At 40.7% G+C, this 12,735-nt stretch overlaps 1 protein-coding gene across 4 annotated transcripts in view; it reads left to right on the forward strand.

Moving 5' to 3' along the window:
- Window positions 1-5,827: 5,827 nt before the first annotated feature.
- TOPBP1 (DNA topoisomerase II binding protein 1) overlaps window positions 5,828-12,735 on the forward strand; it is a 61,698-nt gene continuing 54,790 nt past the window's right edge. Inside the window, exons 1-6 of one of the 4 annotated variants that reach the window (XM_006936405.5) lie at window positions 5,828-5,988; window positions 6,616-6,706; window positions 8,385-8,519; window positions 9,972-10,115; window positions 10,763-10,944; window positions 12,062-12,258. In XM_006936405.5, coding sequence (XP_006936467.1) covers window positions 6,623-6,706; window positions 8,385-8,519; window positions 9,972-10,115; window positions 10,763-10,944; window positions 12,062-12,258 — 742 coding nt within the window. In that variant the 5' untranslated portion in view covers window positions 5,828-5,988; window positions 6,616-6,622. Of the gene's footprint in view, window positions 5,989-6,615; window positions 6,707-8,379; window positions 8,520-8,997; window positions 9,163-9,971; window positions 10,116-10,762; window positions 10,945-12,061; window positions 12,259-12,735 lie in introns of those variants that run through there. The other 3 variants (XM_006936406.4, XM_006936407.3, XM_019810684.2) reach the window with 3 other exon arrangements.

Raw genomic sequence — 12,735 nt, forward strand, 5'->3', positions numbered from 1 at the left:
ACCTCTAAGTCTCTAATGCTCTTAAATAGATGTTTTATGGTGCTTTATCCACATCTTTTAGATATATTCAACAAGAGCACAATTCCTACATAAGCTACTTCATCATGAAAGAGGCAAAAGTGAGGACTATGTTAGCTACTAATTTTTAATCTTTATTTTTTAAGACTCTAGTATATTACTACTGGATTAATGAGTTTTATGGGTTATTGTACTCATTTATAAATGTTCTAGCTCTTCCTTCATTTATTCATACATTTGAAAGGAAATAGGACCTATAAGGGTAGACATCACATTTTTCTTGTTCAACATACAAATCCTAAGGTTGGAAAATAATGCCTGGTATTATATAGGGCTCAAAAAATTACCAAATAGATGAATAAATGCACATAAATGTTTGTCTCAAAAGCGGGTTGAGCAATCTCTACAGACCTGTGGACAAAAACCAAATAGGGTCAAGGCATGAATATTTCTCCTAAGGTTAATGATCTACCCAAAGCTAACGCAGCCCAGATCCAGTAGGGCCGAGGTACCCTCTGACCTCTGAGTGGAGCAAACTCTGAAAAGTTCCTATGTACAGGGGCAAAGTCATAGTGCCAAGGAAAGAACATCCACAGTGTTAAAAGTTGTCTCCCTTGCTTTGGCACAACCTGTCACAGCAGCAGAGCGGAAGGTTAGAAAATTATATTGTGGGAAACAATTTAAAGACTTCATGACAGTCTTTGGAAAACTAGGAATTTGTAAATTTATCGTTAACTGTATACCAGGCACCGAGATAAGTGCTTTTCAAATATTAATTTATAGTAACCCTATGAGGCAGCTGCTATTACTATCCCTATTTCATACAGGAAGAAAGTGAAAGCACAGAGAGGTTAAGTAACTTGCCCAAGGTCAGACAAGAGTACATGTCAGAGCCAGCATTCCACAGCCTGCTTCCATAGTCATTGCTCTTCCCCACGTGGCCTCTGGCATTTGTCTTTGGACTGATTTTCCTCTTTCCTCTTCCCAAGGACCTTTGTGGTAATAAAGACAATGTATTTAAACTTTGCCAGGTTTAGAATTGATTAGGTCGGGTTGGTGCTAGTTGCCATAAAAGATGAAGTTCCAAATATCAATGGTTTACCCTCACAGAATAAAGCCCAGTTGGCAGCCGTGGTGGTGATTTGTTAGAGAGGTGGGGGTAGGGAGTTTACCTGCACAGCTCTAGTGGGTCATTCAGAGGTGGAGGCTGAGAGAGGCTCCGCCATTTTCAACATGTAACTTCCAAGACTGCCCTGTGTGTTGACTTCCAGACTTAGGAGTGTGGAAGACAGTACAAGAGGTTTTCGTGGACTTCTACCGATATTCTGTTGGCCATAACTCAGTCACATGCCCTCCCCCCCCCCCCCCCCGATACAAAGAGGATGGGAACTGCAATCCCTGGCTGGGCAACTTCTTCCCCGCAACTACACATACTTTGAAAGGGAAACTGGAGTCTTGGGTCTTTTGTCTTAGTTTGACTTCCTCCAGAAAACAGACTCTTAAATAAGACTTTTCAAAAGTTAGATTTGGTAAGTAAAGAAACACAGGTGAGAGGATGAGAAAGTGGGACAGGGAAAAGTTTGAGTCATTGTTTGAGGATTCTTTCCATGGGTCATAATCTTGTCCTGTGGCCTGTGTAGGTGGCAAAGCAGACTCCTGGCATCAGGAGAATGCATTCATGCAAAGAAACACAGATGCCGGCAGCTGGAAGTTTGCCAGTGTGCTTAGGCATTGAAGGGATGTGTCTGGAACACTAAAGGTCTGCTACAGTCTCTGCAAGAATCTACCTTATGGTCCAATGACATATGGACTGAAAAGACACATTGTTTCCCCTCTGCACCCCTGCCCAATCACATACCTGATATATGATGGTGGAGCAGGAACAGAGCAACCACAATAAAACTCCCTTTCAGAAAGGAGTAGAGCCCCATAGCTGTTGCTGGTCAGTGTCAACTTTGAAGTCTTACTGGGCAGGTATTGGGTGGTTCCTCTGACTGATTAGATTCAGATTTTGCTCCTTGAAAGTATTTTTTTTTGTTGTTCATTGCCTTCCATGGATGCCTCCATGGCATCTCCCTCTGAGAGGGTCTTCCTTCTCCATTATCCTCTCTAGCCACATCTGGATGGGGTATTAGGGAGTTTGTGCTCCTCAAGGACTGTATGACTTTTCGTCCATTTCCTATTGTGCATGCTTGAAGATCGTGTCAAAGTTTGAGTCCTCCAGATTTCTGGCTGCCTTCACAGAGCAATTATCTCACAACCTTAGTATCCTTCATATTTGTTTCCAATCAGCTTCATGTGTTAGTCATCAACCTCACGCATACAGGGCAAGGGGAAGGTCTGACTGATTAGCCTGGTAAAGATCCATGAGATACTTTTAGCTCATTGATTACTTTCACAGATAGTAAAAGAGGAGGAGAAGGCAAGGTGTCAGCTCTCCAGGTCCTTGTCCTACACACCAAAAGGGATGACTCTGAAACAAAAGGGCTGAGGACTGCAACCTGCCCTCCACTGAGGGCACCCCACCACTGAGGAGCCAAATCTAGACAGCAGCCAAGTGGTTCTGTTCGTGGGGGGTGGGGTGCCCAGAAAGCCCCATACATCATCAGAAATCTGGGAGGCCGTGAGAAACTACCTGATTACGGCCTGCTAGGAGAGGCAGGAAGACAGGTGGAAGGTGGCCTCTGAGCTCGCAGTTCCTTAGCTGTCTTCTCATGTTCCAGCAGGATCATGAGGTGTTTGGATGAGCCTCAGATATGCGGCAATTCCAACCTCTTCCCTATGTGGGTACATGCAAGGTTTCCAGGAAGTCATGGCAGAGCTGTCAGCCTACAGTAGCAGCCACACACACAGTTCTGTCCTAGACTAATTTTCCAGCCTGATAGCTATCTTAGCCCACACCTCTTTCTCTCTCAGCTGATGGTACCTACCCAGGTTCAGTGGGATGACCATCCTCTCAACTAGACCTTTCCCATATGGACAAGCTGAAAGGGACATTTGTTGTGCAAAACCTCTCAAGTTCATCTCTTGTTTTTAGGGCCTGGATGTTGTCAGCTTTTCCAACCTTGCACAACCCCGCATTTGGGGATTTTTAAATTCCCTTTTATGTTTTGCATGCAAACAAGCCAATTCTCTGAGTTTGTCTCTTTCTTATAGTACCTAATTAAATGCAGCCAGTAGCAACATATGCTACTAACATTCTATTTTACCTTTTCGTCCCTGCACCTCAGCAGACTCAGTATGCTTATGCTCTACTTTCTAGGTTATTGAATACAACAGTATAAACAAATGTTCTGCAAAGGTGATTTCTGCAGCAATAAAAATCATTTATTAATCTCATTTTTAAGTTATATACCTAAGTTTATCCGTTTACAGCATTAGAAACTTAAATATGAAACCCTATCACTCAAAAAATACGTATTTTTAGTTTAGTTTTTAATCTTCAGAAGTCTTATCAATGTAGCAAAATGTAACAAGAAATACTCATATTACCTCCATCCATATTTTCAAAGTCACTATTTTGTCATATTTGTTTCTTGTAGTTTTTTTTCATTCTACAAACAGTTAAATATCAAGTTCCCTTTAATCTTATTCCAAGCAGGGCTTAGAGTGTCTCACTCTAGGTGACAGAAGTGCCAAAGAAACAGGAAGGTGACACGGAATGCCAGAGAGGTGAGGGGAAAGGTAATTCTGAGCCCCATCTTCTGAAGCAGCTGCCTGCGGGCACATCTCTTCTGTTCCCCGTTTTCACCAAAACCTTCATGAACCACAATCCATATCACCACTTTCATCCTTGCCTCAGAGATGCTGTTCAGGCCGACTTTAGGGTGCATCAGAATCAGCAGGAGGACTTGTTAAAATGGAATGCTAGAACCCACAGGCAGAGTTCCTGACTCAGCAGGTCTGAGGTCAGGCCTAAGAATTTTCATTTCCAACAAATTCCTGGTTGATACTGATACAGCTGGTCCAGGTGCTATACTAGATTAAGAAACACTGCTCCATTTTCTGAGAGTAAGTACTTCAGGGACAGATACAGACCCTCTCCGCCCATGTGGAGACACAGATGGGAGAACTTGTCACCTGGTCTACTCTAAAGATGAGGTCAGCTCCTCTGCTATTAAAATCAGCTGGCCAAAAGCTAAAGGGTTGAGCTCATCTTCCTCCTCCTCTTCATTAGAGCAGGTATGACTTTCCTCCTCTCGTGAGGCCGCCACTTGGCCCGGAAGTGCCTGGAACAGGCTCCTGCCTCCTGGCGCAGAGATGGGCAGGCAGCATGTGACAAGGAGCGGGGTGGTGTGTCGGGAAGGGCAAGGGGATTCCAGTCACACTACCTCTTCTCGAGCCCAGGTGCAGGCACTCCCTGGCTGTGCAGCCCTGAGCCTCACTTTCCCCATCTACACAACACGGGATAACGATGCCCACGTCCTAGAGGACCGCTGAGAAGGCTAAACGAGAATAGTGCAGGCAGGAGTCCTTTGTTGACTGTAACATACCCTACAAACGGGAATTATTGCTACAGCTTCGTGACGGGTTTGCTCCTTAACAATAAGCTGTGGTACTAGCGGCTTCTCCTCATCACCCTTCTTATTTTCTTACAACTCTAATAACTTTGGTTTATTTTTAAGACTTTCCCCACCCTCTCCCCCAACAATGGCCTTTATCTTTGAGCCCCAGTGTTACTGATTCTGACTCACCTTCCACAGGTTTATTCACACAACTAGACCCAAGATGCTTATTGCCAACATTAGGCACTAAAAAGAAAAAGAAAGGGGCGACTGGGTGGCTCAGCCCGTTAGGTGCTTACTCTTGTATTCCACTCAGGTCATGATCTCATGGTTGGTGAGATTTAGACTCACATCAGATTCTGTGCTGGGCATGGCACATGCTTAAGATTCTCTCTCTATCTCTCTCTCCCTCCCCCGAGTCTGCTCACTCTTTTTTTCAAATAAAAAAAAAGAAAGAAAATCAGATACATGGTGTTAAACTCTCATATTACTCAATTCAAAGTTATAAGCTTCTCAATCTCAAAAGCAAAGAAGAAAATTTAGCAGTTTTTTGTTTGTTTGTTATCAACAAGCCAAGATTCTGCAGTCCCATTTTTCTACTCTCCCCCTGACCTTTGCCATTTGAACATTAGGGCCCACCCCAGAATATCCCCAACACTCAGGGAGTTACAGAAAAAGTGAGACATTAATTGAAGGGGGGCAGAGGGAAGGGGTGCATATCCCTTCGCACTAGGTGTGTAGTTTAAGTCATCCTGACATCTTTCTTCCCTTCAGGTCATTTGGCTGTGGTAGGTGGTGCTTATATTCCACCAACATTGGAGAGAAAAGGACCCTATCTGTGGAATCAAAAAGACTTGGCTGCAGTTTTAATTCTACCACTTAATGTGTGACCTTACATCATTTAACTTAGCTAAGCTTCAGTTTTCACATCTGTAAAACGGAGATACCACTATTTGCCTCATAGAGTTGTTTTGAACCATACTATATGGTTTTACGCGCACTGCCTGGCATACGGCAGGTGTAAAATACTGATTAAGGAAACTCTTTTTTCCCCAGGGTTTTATTTTTCGATGTGCCAGGTCTTCCCGTGAGCAGCTCGCCAACTCCCAGGGGAGCTTAGCGCCCCTTCCCCCCGCCCACGCACCCACCCCACCCTAAGCCCTTGTAACCCCTAAGCCAGCTTGCAATAGCACTAAACCCGCCGCCACCGCGACTTTTGACATCTCCGCCTTCCTCCCGCAACTGCGGACGGGCTCACTTCCGCCGGAAGAGGCGGGCACCTCCGCGCGGTTGGCGCGAAAGTCGGTTCGCGGCCTCAGCAATTTCCGGGTTTTACGTTTGCTTCGGGTCGGGGGCGCCGCCGGCTGCGGCGGGTGTGCGCCGGGGTGGCGCCCGACCCCAGCCACCGTCTTGCGGGCCACGTGCACCCTAACTCGCCGCCAGAAGACCCCCAGGCTCCACCGAGGTGAGGGAGGCACGGAGAGAGGACCCAGCTCCTTCCTCACCCTGATTGGGGGGTCGCTACACTTCCCCTGGCCTTAGGGCCCTCGTTTCCCCCGTCCGTGTAAATGGCACTCGGACCGGCGGGTGAGGCTTTGACGCCGGAGAGGACGTGACTGCGGTTGAACCTAGAGTCGGGCCTTTCTCTGGGAGCTGGCGAGCAAGAGCATTCGGCCTTCTAGGGGCATGACCTTGCTAACCGGCTTTCCGTTTATATATTGAAGTCCGTTTACTGAGGAGTGAACAAACCTCGAGGGTCGTGGACAGTTTCGTTCTGTGTATCTTTAAGCTAAGCGCAACTGAATGCCCCATGGGCTTAGGGGTCTTAGAGCCCCATAACAAAAGCCCTGAGTGTAGTCAATTTAGGGACATTAATGTCGTTTTCCGATTTGCATGGATTGTTGTTGTCACTTTTTTTCTCGACTTTACCCACATTCTAGCGTTTCTTAGAAACTAGTGAACGAATTCCTGGGCAAAGCCAGCATCTCTATCCTTGGGAGTTGTTGTCGGCACAGAAAAATAGCCGCTCTTAACGTTTAACTTCATACGGGATGTGTTTTTGTCCTTGTTAATGGCTCCCTTATTTTGACAGTTCAAAAATGTCCAGAAATGACAAAGAACCGTTTCTTGTGAAGTTTTTAAAGTCTTCAGACAATACCGAATGTTTTTTTAAAGCTCTTGAGGTAAGGGTGCTTGAAAACGCCTTGTTTGATGCTCTGAATTCATTTTCTCCTTTTTAGTGTTTTTGATTTATTGGGCTTCTTATGTCTTAGTTATTTTTGAAGTTTTATTGTAGTCTATATTAATATAGATGTGATACATATTTTGGGGTTGATGTAAACATTGTGTATTTTGGAGAGCATAAGTCTATTAGGACATTTTTATTGAAAGTAACACACCTGCTATTCTTGGAAATTACATTTCTTTCTATGTGTACTAATCAGAGTAGACCTTTGTGTGTTGAAGAAATATGAATCTGTTGTGTACTGGTTACACTTTATTTTTTGGCGTTAAAACTATGTTTCATTGTGTACAGTGTAATATGGGAAGATGTAGGGGGTTTTATAGAGCCTTGCTACTCACAGACCCCAGTAGCATTAGTAGAGTTGGAAATGCAGAACATTGGGCCCAACTGAGACTTCCCAGTTAGCACCTGCATTTTAACAAGATGTTCAGTGTGATTACTGTGTGTATTAAAGTTTAAGAAGCATTATCGTAGCAGGTTTTTCTCTCAAGTTCATTCAGCAAATAATTATTGAGTGTCATGACCTGTTAAGATCTTCATTTTAACAAGATCTTCAGTGTGATTACTGTGTGTATTAAAGTTTAAGAAGCATTATTGTAGCAGGTTTTTCTCTCAAGTTCCTTCAGCAAATAATTATTGAGTGTCATGACCTGTTAAGGACTGTTCTAGTACTTGGGATACATCAGTGATCACAACAGGCAAAGGTCCATGCTCTCTCAGAGCTTACATTCTATTTTAGCAGGAGGAACTAGACATAAATCAGGCAGGATAAATGAGTAAACTCTATATGTTACAAGGTGCTAAGTGCTATGGGAAGAGAAAAGAGTAAAACAGGTTAAGGGGTTCTAGAGGATGTTTGCTGGGGGAGGAGGGAAGTTATAATTTTAAGTAGAGTATGATCAGTGAAGGCTTTATGGAGAAGATGATAATTGAGTGCAGTTGAAGGAGTTGAGATAGTTAACCATGTGTATGTCTGGGGTGAAGCTTTCAGGCAGGGAGAACAACTATACACAGGCCCCTGAGAAAGTACTTGGGAGTGTCTGTCCAACATTAATGTGGCTATAGTGTAGTGAACAAGGGATGGGGGAAGAATATTAAGGGGTGCTTTAGAGAGTAAGAGTTAAAGAGGTCATGTAAAAGGCCTTGAGGGCCATTGTAAAGACTTTTGCTTTTTCATTTGAGCATATCTGATTGAAGTGACGGATCAAGTCAGGTAAAGACCTGGAAGAATATTCCAGGTAGTGGGAACAAGAGCAAGACCTCTAATGAGGTCATGCTTAGCTTGTTCCAGGCTCAGCAAGAAAGCAGGAGGCTAGAGAAGAGTAAGCAAGAGAGATGAGAGGTAGAAGGTAATAATGGGGAGATAGGCAGGGGCCCAGACTCATCACCTGATTTGTATTGTGAAAGAGATTACTAGCTGCTATCTGGTGAATAGATTTAGGGCAAGGAAGAGAGAAGGAACCACTTTGGAAACTTCTGCAGAGGTCGAGGGGAGAGATGATGGTAGCTTTCAAAGGGAAAAAAGATTGGATTGTAGATGGATTTTGAAGGTAAAATTTATAGGACTTAAATACAGGAGAAAAATTTCAGGTGCATTCTTTCATTTTTTCTTTCAGTCAATAAAAGAGTTCCAATCCGAAGAATATCTTCAGATTATTACAGAAGAAGAGGCATTAAACATGAAGGAGAATGATAGGTCACTTTATATCTGTGACCCATTTAGTGGCAATGTCTTTGATCACCTCAAAAAGGTTTGACAACTTTTAGTGTGTTCCTTCCGTAGTCTGATTTTCGTTTTGTTTTTGCTTCAGTGGATATAAATTCTTTATCGACCATGAAATATTATGCAGATTATGAATATAGAGGAATCCTTTGGTTTTAGGAGACCAGAATAATACTTTTAAAGGCTAATAATGTTACAGTAGGCTTTTGTATTTTAGAAGATTTAACTTCATTTAGTTTAAGTGAACTCTATAGTAATGAAACATTTTAGTGATGGAGTTCTGTACTTAAACTCAGTTTGATTGCAAAATTTTCAGTAAAGATAGGAAGAGATCTCAACGTAACTCTTGGTTACTTACTGTCTTTCCTTTGTGCTCTTACACACTGAATTTTAGTACCTGTACCTTGTTCAGGGTCTGAAACATTATATGCTAAGAAAGAAGCATTTTGGAGATGAGTATTGCAATATACCAATGAGCCATCTTATTTCTTTTTGTTGATTTCCAGAGTCTACTGACTCATTACTTTTTTGGTGTCTGGACAAGAGAGAAGCATTGAAATAAAAGTAAACTGGCTGTAATTCCATGCAGATAACAAAGAAGTGATTCTTGTTTGAAGGAGAAGAAAACATAAAAGAGTAGGTAGATGCAGTATCTGCACAATTTATGGAAGGTCTGTGCCCACCTTTGCCAAAAGCATTGTTGGTCTTACCCTCCTTTTGGAAATAACATTCCTTGTCAGATAGAATCAATAGCATTAAAAATTCACTTTTCCTATGGCTGAACAAAAAGATAGCAGTAATCATATGCCTTTTAGATCTTTAAATCAGTCATGATTTAAATCACCCACAGACTTTTTAGTTCTGGCTTGAATGTGCTGATGTTGAGCAGGACTGTCACTTTTGTTAACTCATTTATCAATGAAATGAAAGGTCACTTTTTTAGCAATCTGTAATGCCATAGAGAAGTCTTTGTGCATCTTGGAAAGACATTGAGTTGAAGACAAAGTGTTTAAACGCAGATGTAGAAACTGCCTAGGATTATTTTTTTGTGTGTGTGACAGTGTAGGTATTTTAGAAGGGGATCAGTGAGGCTCTTATTATTTTAAACTGCTTGGTTGGCTGGGTACTTCATTTAAAAAGTATATAATGGATATTTCCTAATTATTATAGCATAAGACTGTTACTCATACACCCTATCATTAAGGCTGTGTTTGTTTTAGAGATTAAAATTTGGTGACAACTTTGACTGATGTGGCTCTTGAAGCTTATTTCTTTTGATAGACTGCATTGTTTGATTCGCATATGTGTTTATTTAGTGTGTTGTGTCCCTAAGAAATTAAATAATTTTTCTTATAACAATTTGGTGATTTTTCTGCAGTGGTCATCACCTTCTGTAAATAATTGGTAAATATTACAAAATGTAATTTTATAATACAGGACGTCTTTTCCTACATACTAAACTTTCTCCCTCTTTTTATAGCTTGGCTGCAGAATTGTTGGCCCTCAAGTAGTCATATTTTGTATGCACCACCAGCGATGTGTCCCAAGAGCCGAACATCCAGTTTTTAATATGGTTATGTCTGATGTAACTGTATCTTGTACAAGCCTGGAAAAAGACAAAAGGGTAAGTGTTGAGGAAAATCATGACCAATATATATATCTTCACACTTAATCTTCCACTGTGTAGGAGACACTTTGAAAGACTTTGTAGTTGGTGTTCATGGCTTACACAAAGTCAGTATACAACAGTGTACAGTCTTTTCTATTTTAACGAATATAGTAGCATCTGTTTAATTGAAAACTGACTACTTGAAAGAAAACTCCCTTTTTCCTTTCTGCAGTTGATGAGTTAGAGTTTGAGTCATATTTTTTCCACTGTAGATGGTCGATCTTATAAAAAAATGTTGACAGGTAGAACAGGCTATGGGTTTAGCATTAGCTCCAAGGTAAGAAATGCTTTGATAATGCTTTCTAAGAGATAAAAATATGTATTTTTATATGTAATGTATAAAATTTATATTTAAAAGAAATAAACTCATGGAGTTGAAAGAAACAAATATAGGAAAATAATGTGTGAAGGTAATTATTTTTGAATTTATATTTCATATTTATCTTTATACAAAAAGTAATTTGATTATTTAACTTTATAGTGGTGAGAAACATTTGTGCCTTAAAGCTAACAACAACAAAAGATATTTATGAGTCTTTGTATTAAAAATGGCAGAGATAATGTTTGCTTTAGTATTAACATATTTTCTTCTGGGTTTACAGGAAGAAGTTCATAAATATGTACAAATGATGGGTGGACGCGTATACAGAGATCTTAATATATCAGTAACTCACCTTATTGCAGGAGAAGTTGGCAGCAAAAAATATTTAGTTGCTGCAAACCTAAAGAAACCTATTTTGCTTCCTTCTTGGATTGAAACACTTTGGGAGAAGTCACAAGAGAAGTAAGAAAGACATTTAGATGTGTTCTAGATTAAAAAAAAATGATACATGTGATCATTTTGGCCTATTGTGGGTTTTTATAGGGGAGGTTTTATGTTGTTCTTTCGGGATTTGTTATTCAGGGACAAAAAGTGGGGTTCTTACCCTTCAGTGAAAACAAGAGAGCAGAATCTGCAAGCTCTTATTATCAAGGTATTCGTTAATAGGTAGAATAGGCTATTGATTTAATACTAGCTTCAAGGTAAGAAATGCTTTGATGATAAAATTGTTAGCAGCAGTAAATGCTTGTAAAATAGTTGAGATGATCACTGTAGCAATTGTCACTCTTAAGTTGCATTACCCTTCCACTACTCTGCCCATATATTAAGATGGAGAGTGAATTACCATTTTGGCAATTGTATTCCCTCCCAAAGATGTCGGCCTGTATAAAGTTGAATGTAAACATATGTAAGCCATTGACTAAGTTGTGGTCCTTCAGCAAATGTTAATCAAGCTCACTTTACGTACCTGGCCTGAGCTAGGCGTTAGATATACATAGTGAGCAAAGCAGGATACATGCTTGCCTTCATAGACCTTAGGAATAGGCATTTTTCCAGTCTTCCTCTCAGCACTGTCCAACACATCCTAAACATGTCTCCGCATCGGAACCTGCATTCCCAGCATGTCTGTCTTGCATGGAAACAAAATGGTAATGATATTTTTGTTGGTATTCAACTGAAAATCCTTGCATATTATCCATATGGTATAAGGGAAGGAAAAAAAGTCTCCTTTTCTGGTAGGCAACCAAGATCGTTTTGAGTTTGTAGGTATTTCAGACCTAAAATTTTGGAAAACATACCACTTTGGCATGGATTTAAAGAGTTAATGAAATATATTTTCCCTCAAAACAGTTTTATTTGAGAAACTCTATCTGAAGTATTACTTTTCATTAGTGACATAGTGTTGAGCTAGATGAGCAATTAGTGTAATTTTGCATGTTTGTCAGTTTCCCTTAAAAATGATTACAATCCTAAAAAAATGAGGAAAGCCTTAATGATTTCTGTTGTCATTATTATTCTGGTAAGTTTTAAACTAGTATATTAAAATGTTTATTTTTTCCTTGTTACTTACTTTCCCCAGAAAAATAGCCAGATATACTGATATAAACATGGAAGACTTCAAGTGTCCTATTTTTCTTGGTTGCACAATCTGTGTGACTGGCTTGTGTGGCTCAGAAAGAAAGGCAATTCAGCGACTCACAGTTAAGCATGGAGGTCAATACATGGGACAACTGAAAATGAATGAATGTACACACCTCATTGTGCAAGAACCGAAAGGTAAAACTATATGCAAAAAAGTACAGAATTTTCTCTAGTATTTAACATTTGAAGATGTTTACAGAATAGCTTTTCCTTCTGATATGTTACAAATCTGGTATATTTTTTTCCCCTGAAATCTTACAAAGAGAGTTTGGTTCACAATCTGTATAAAAATTACATGACTATCCAGGTTTATTCAGATCATTAAAAAAACTTACAGGACAAGAAATTTGGGTGAATAAAAAAAAGGCTAATGTAGCTAAATTACATTTCTTTCTAATGACAAAAGGTTTGGCTTAGTTTTTAATTGAACAAATCAGCTTTTTTTTTTTTTTTCCCCAACTTTTTTTTTTATTTATTTTTGGGACAGAGAGAGACAGAGCATGAACGGGGGAGGGGCAGAGAGAGAGGGAGACACAGAATCGGAAACAGGCTCCAGGCTCTGAGCCATCAGCCCAGAGCCTGATGCGGGGCTCGAACTCACGGACCGCGAGA

Source organism: Felis catus, chromosome C2, assembly GCF_018350175.1.
Source record: "Felis catus isolate Fca126 chromosome C2, F.catus_Fca126_mat1.0, whole genome shotgun sequence".
NCBI lineage: Eukaryota > Metazoa > Chordata > Mammalia > Carnivora > Felidae > Felis > Felis catus.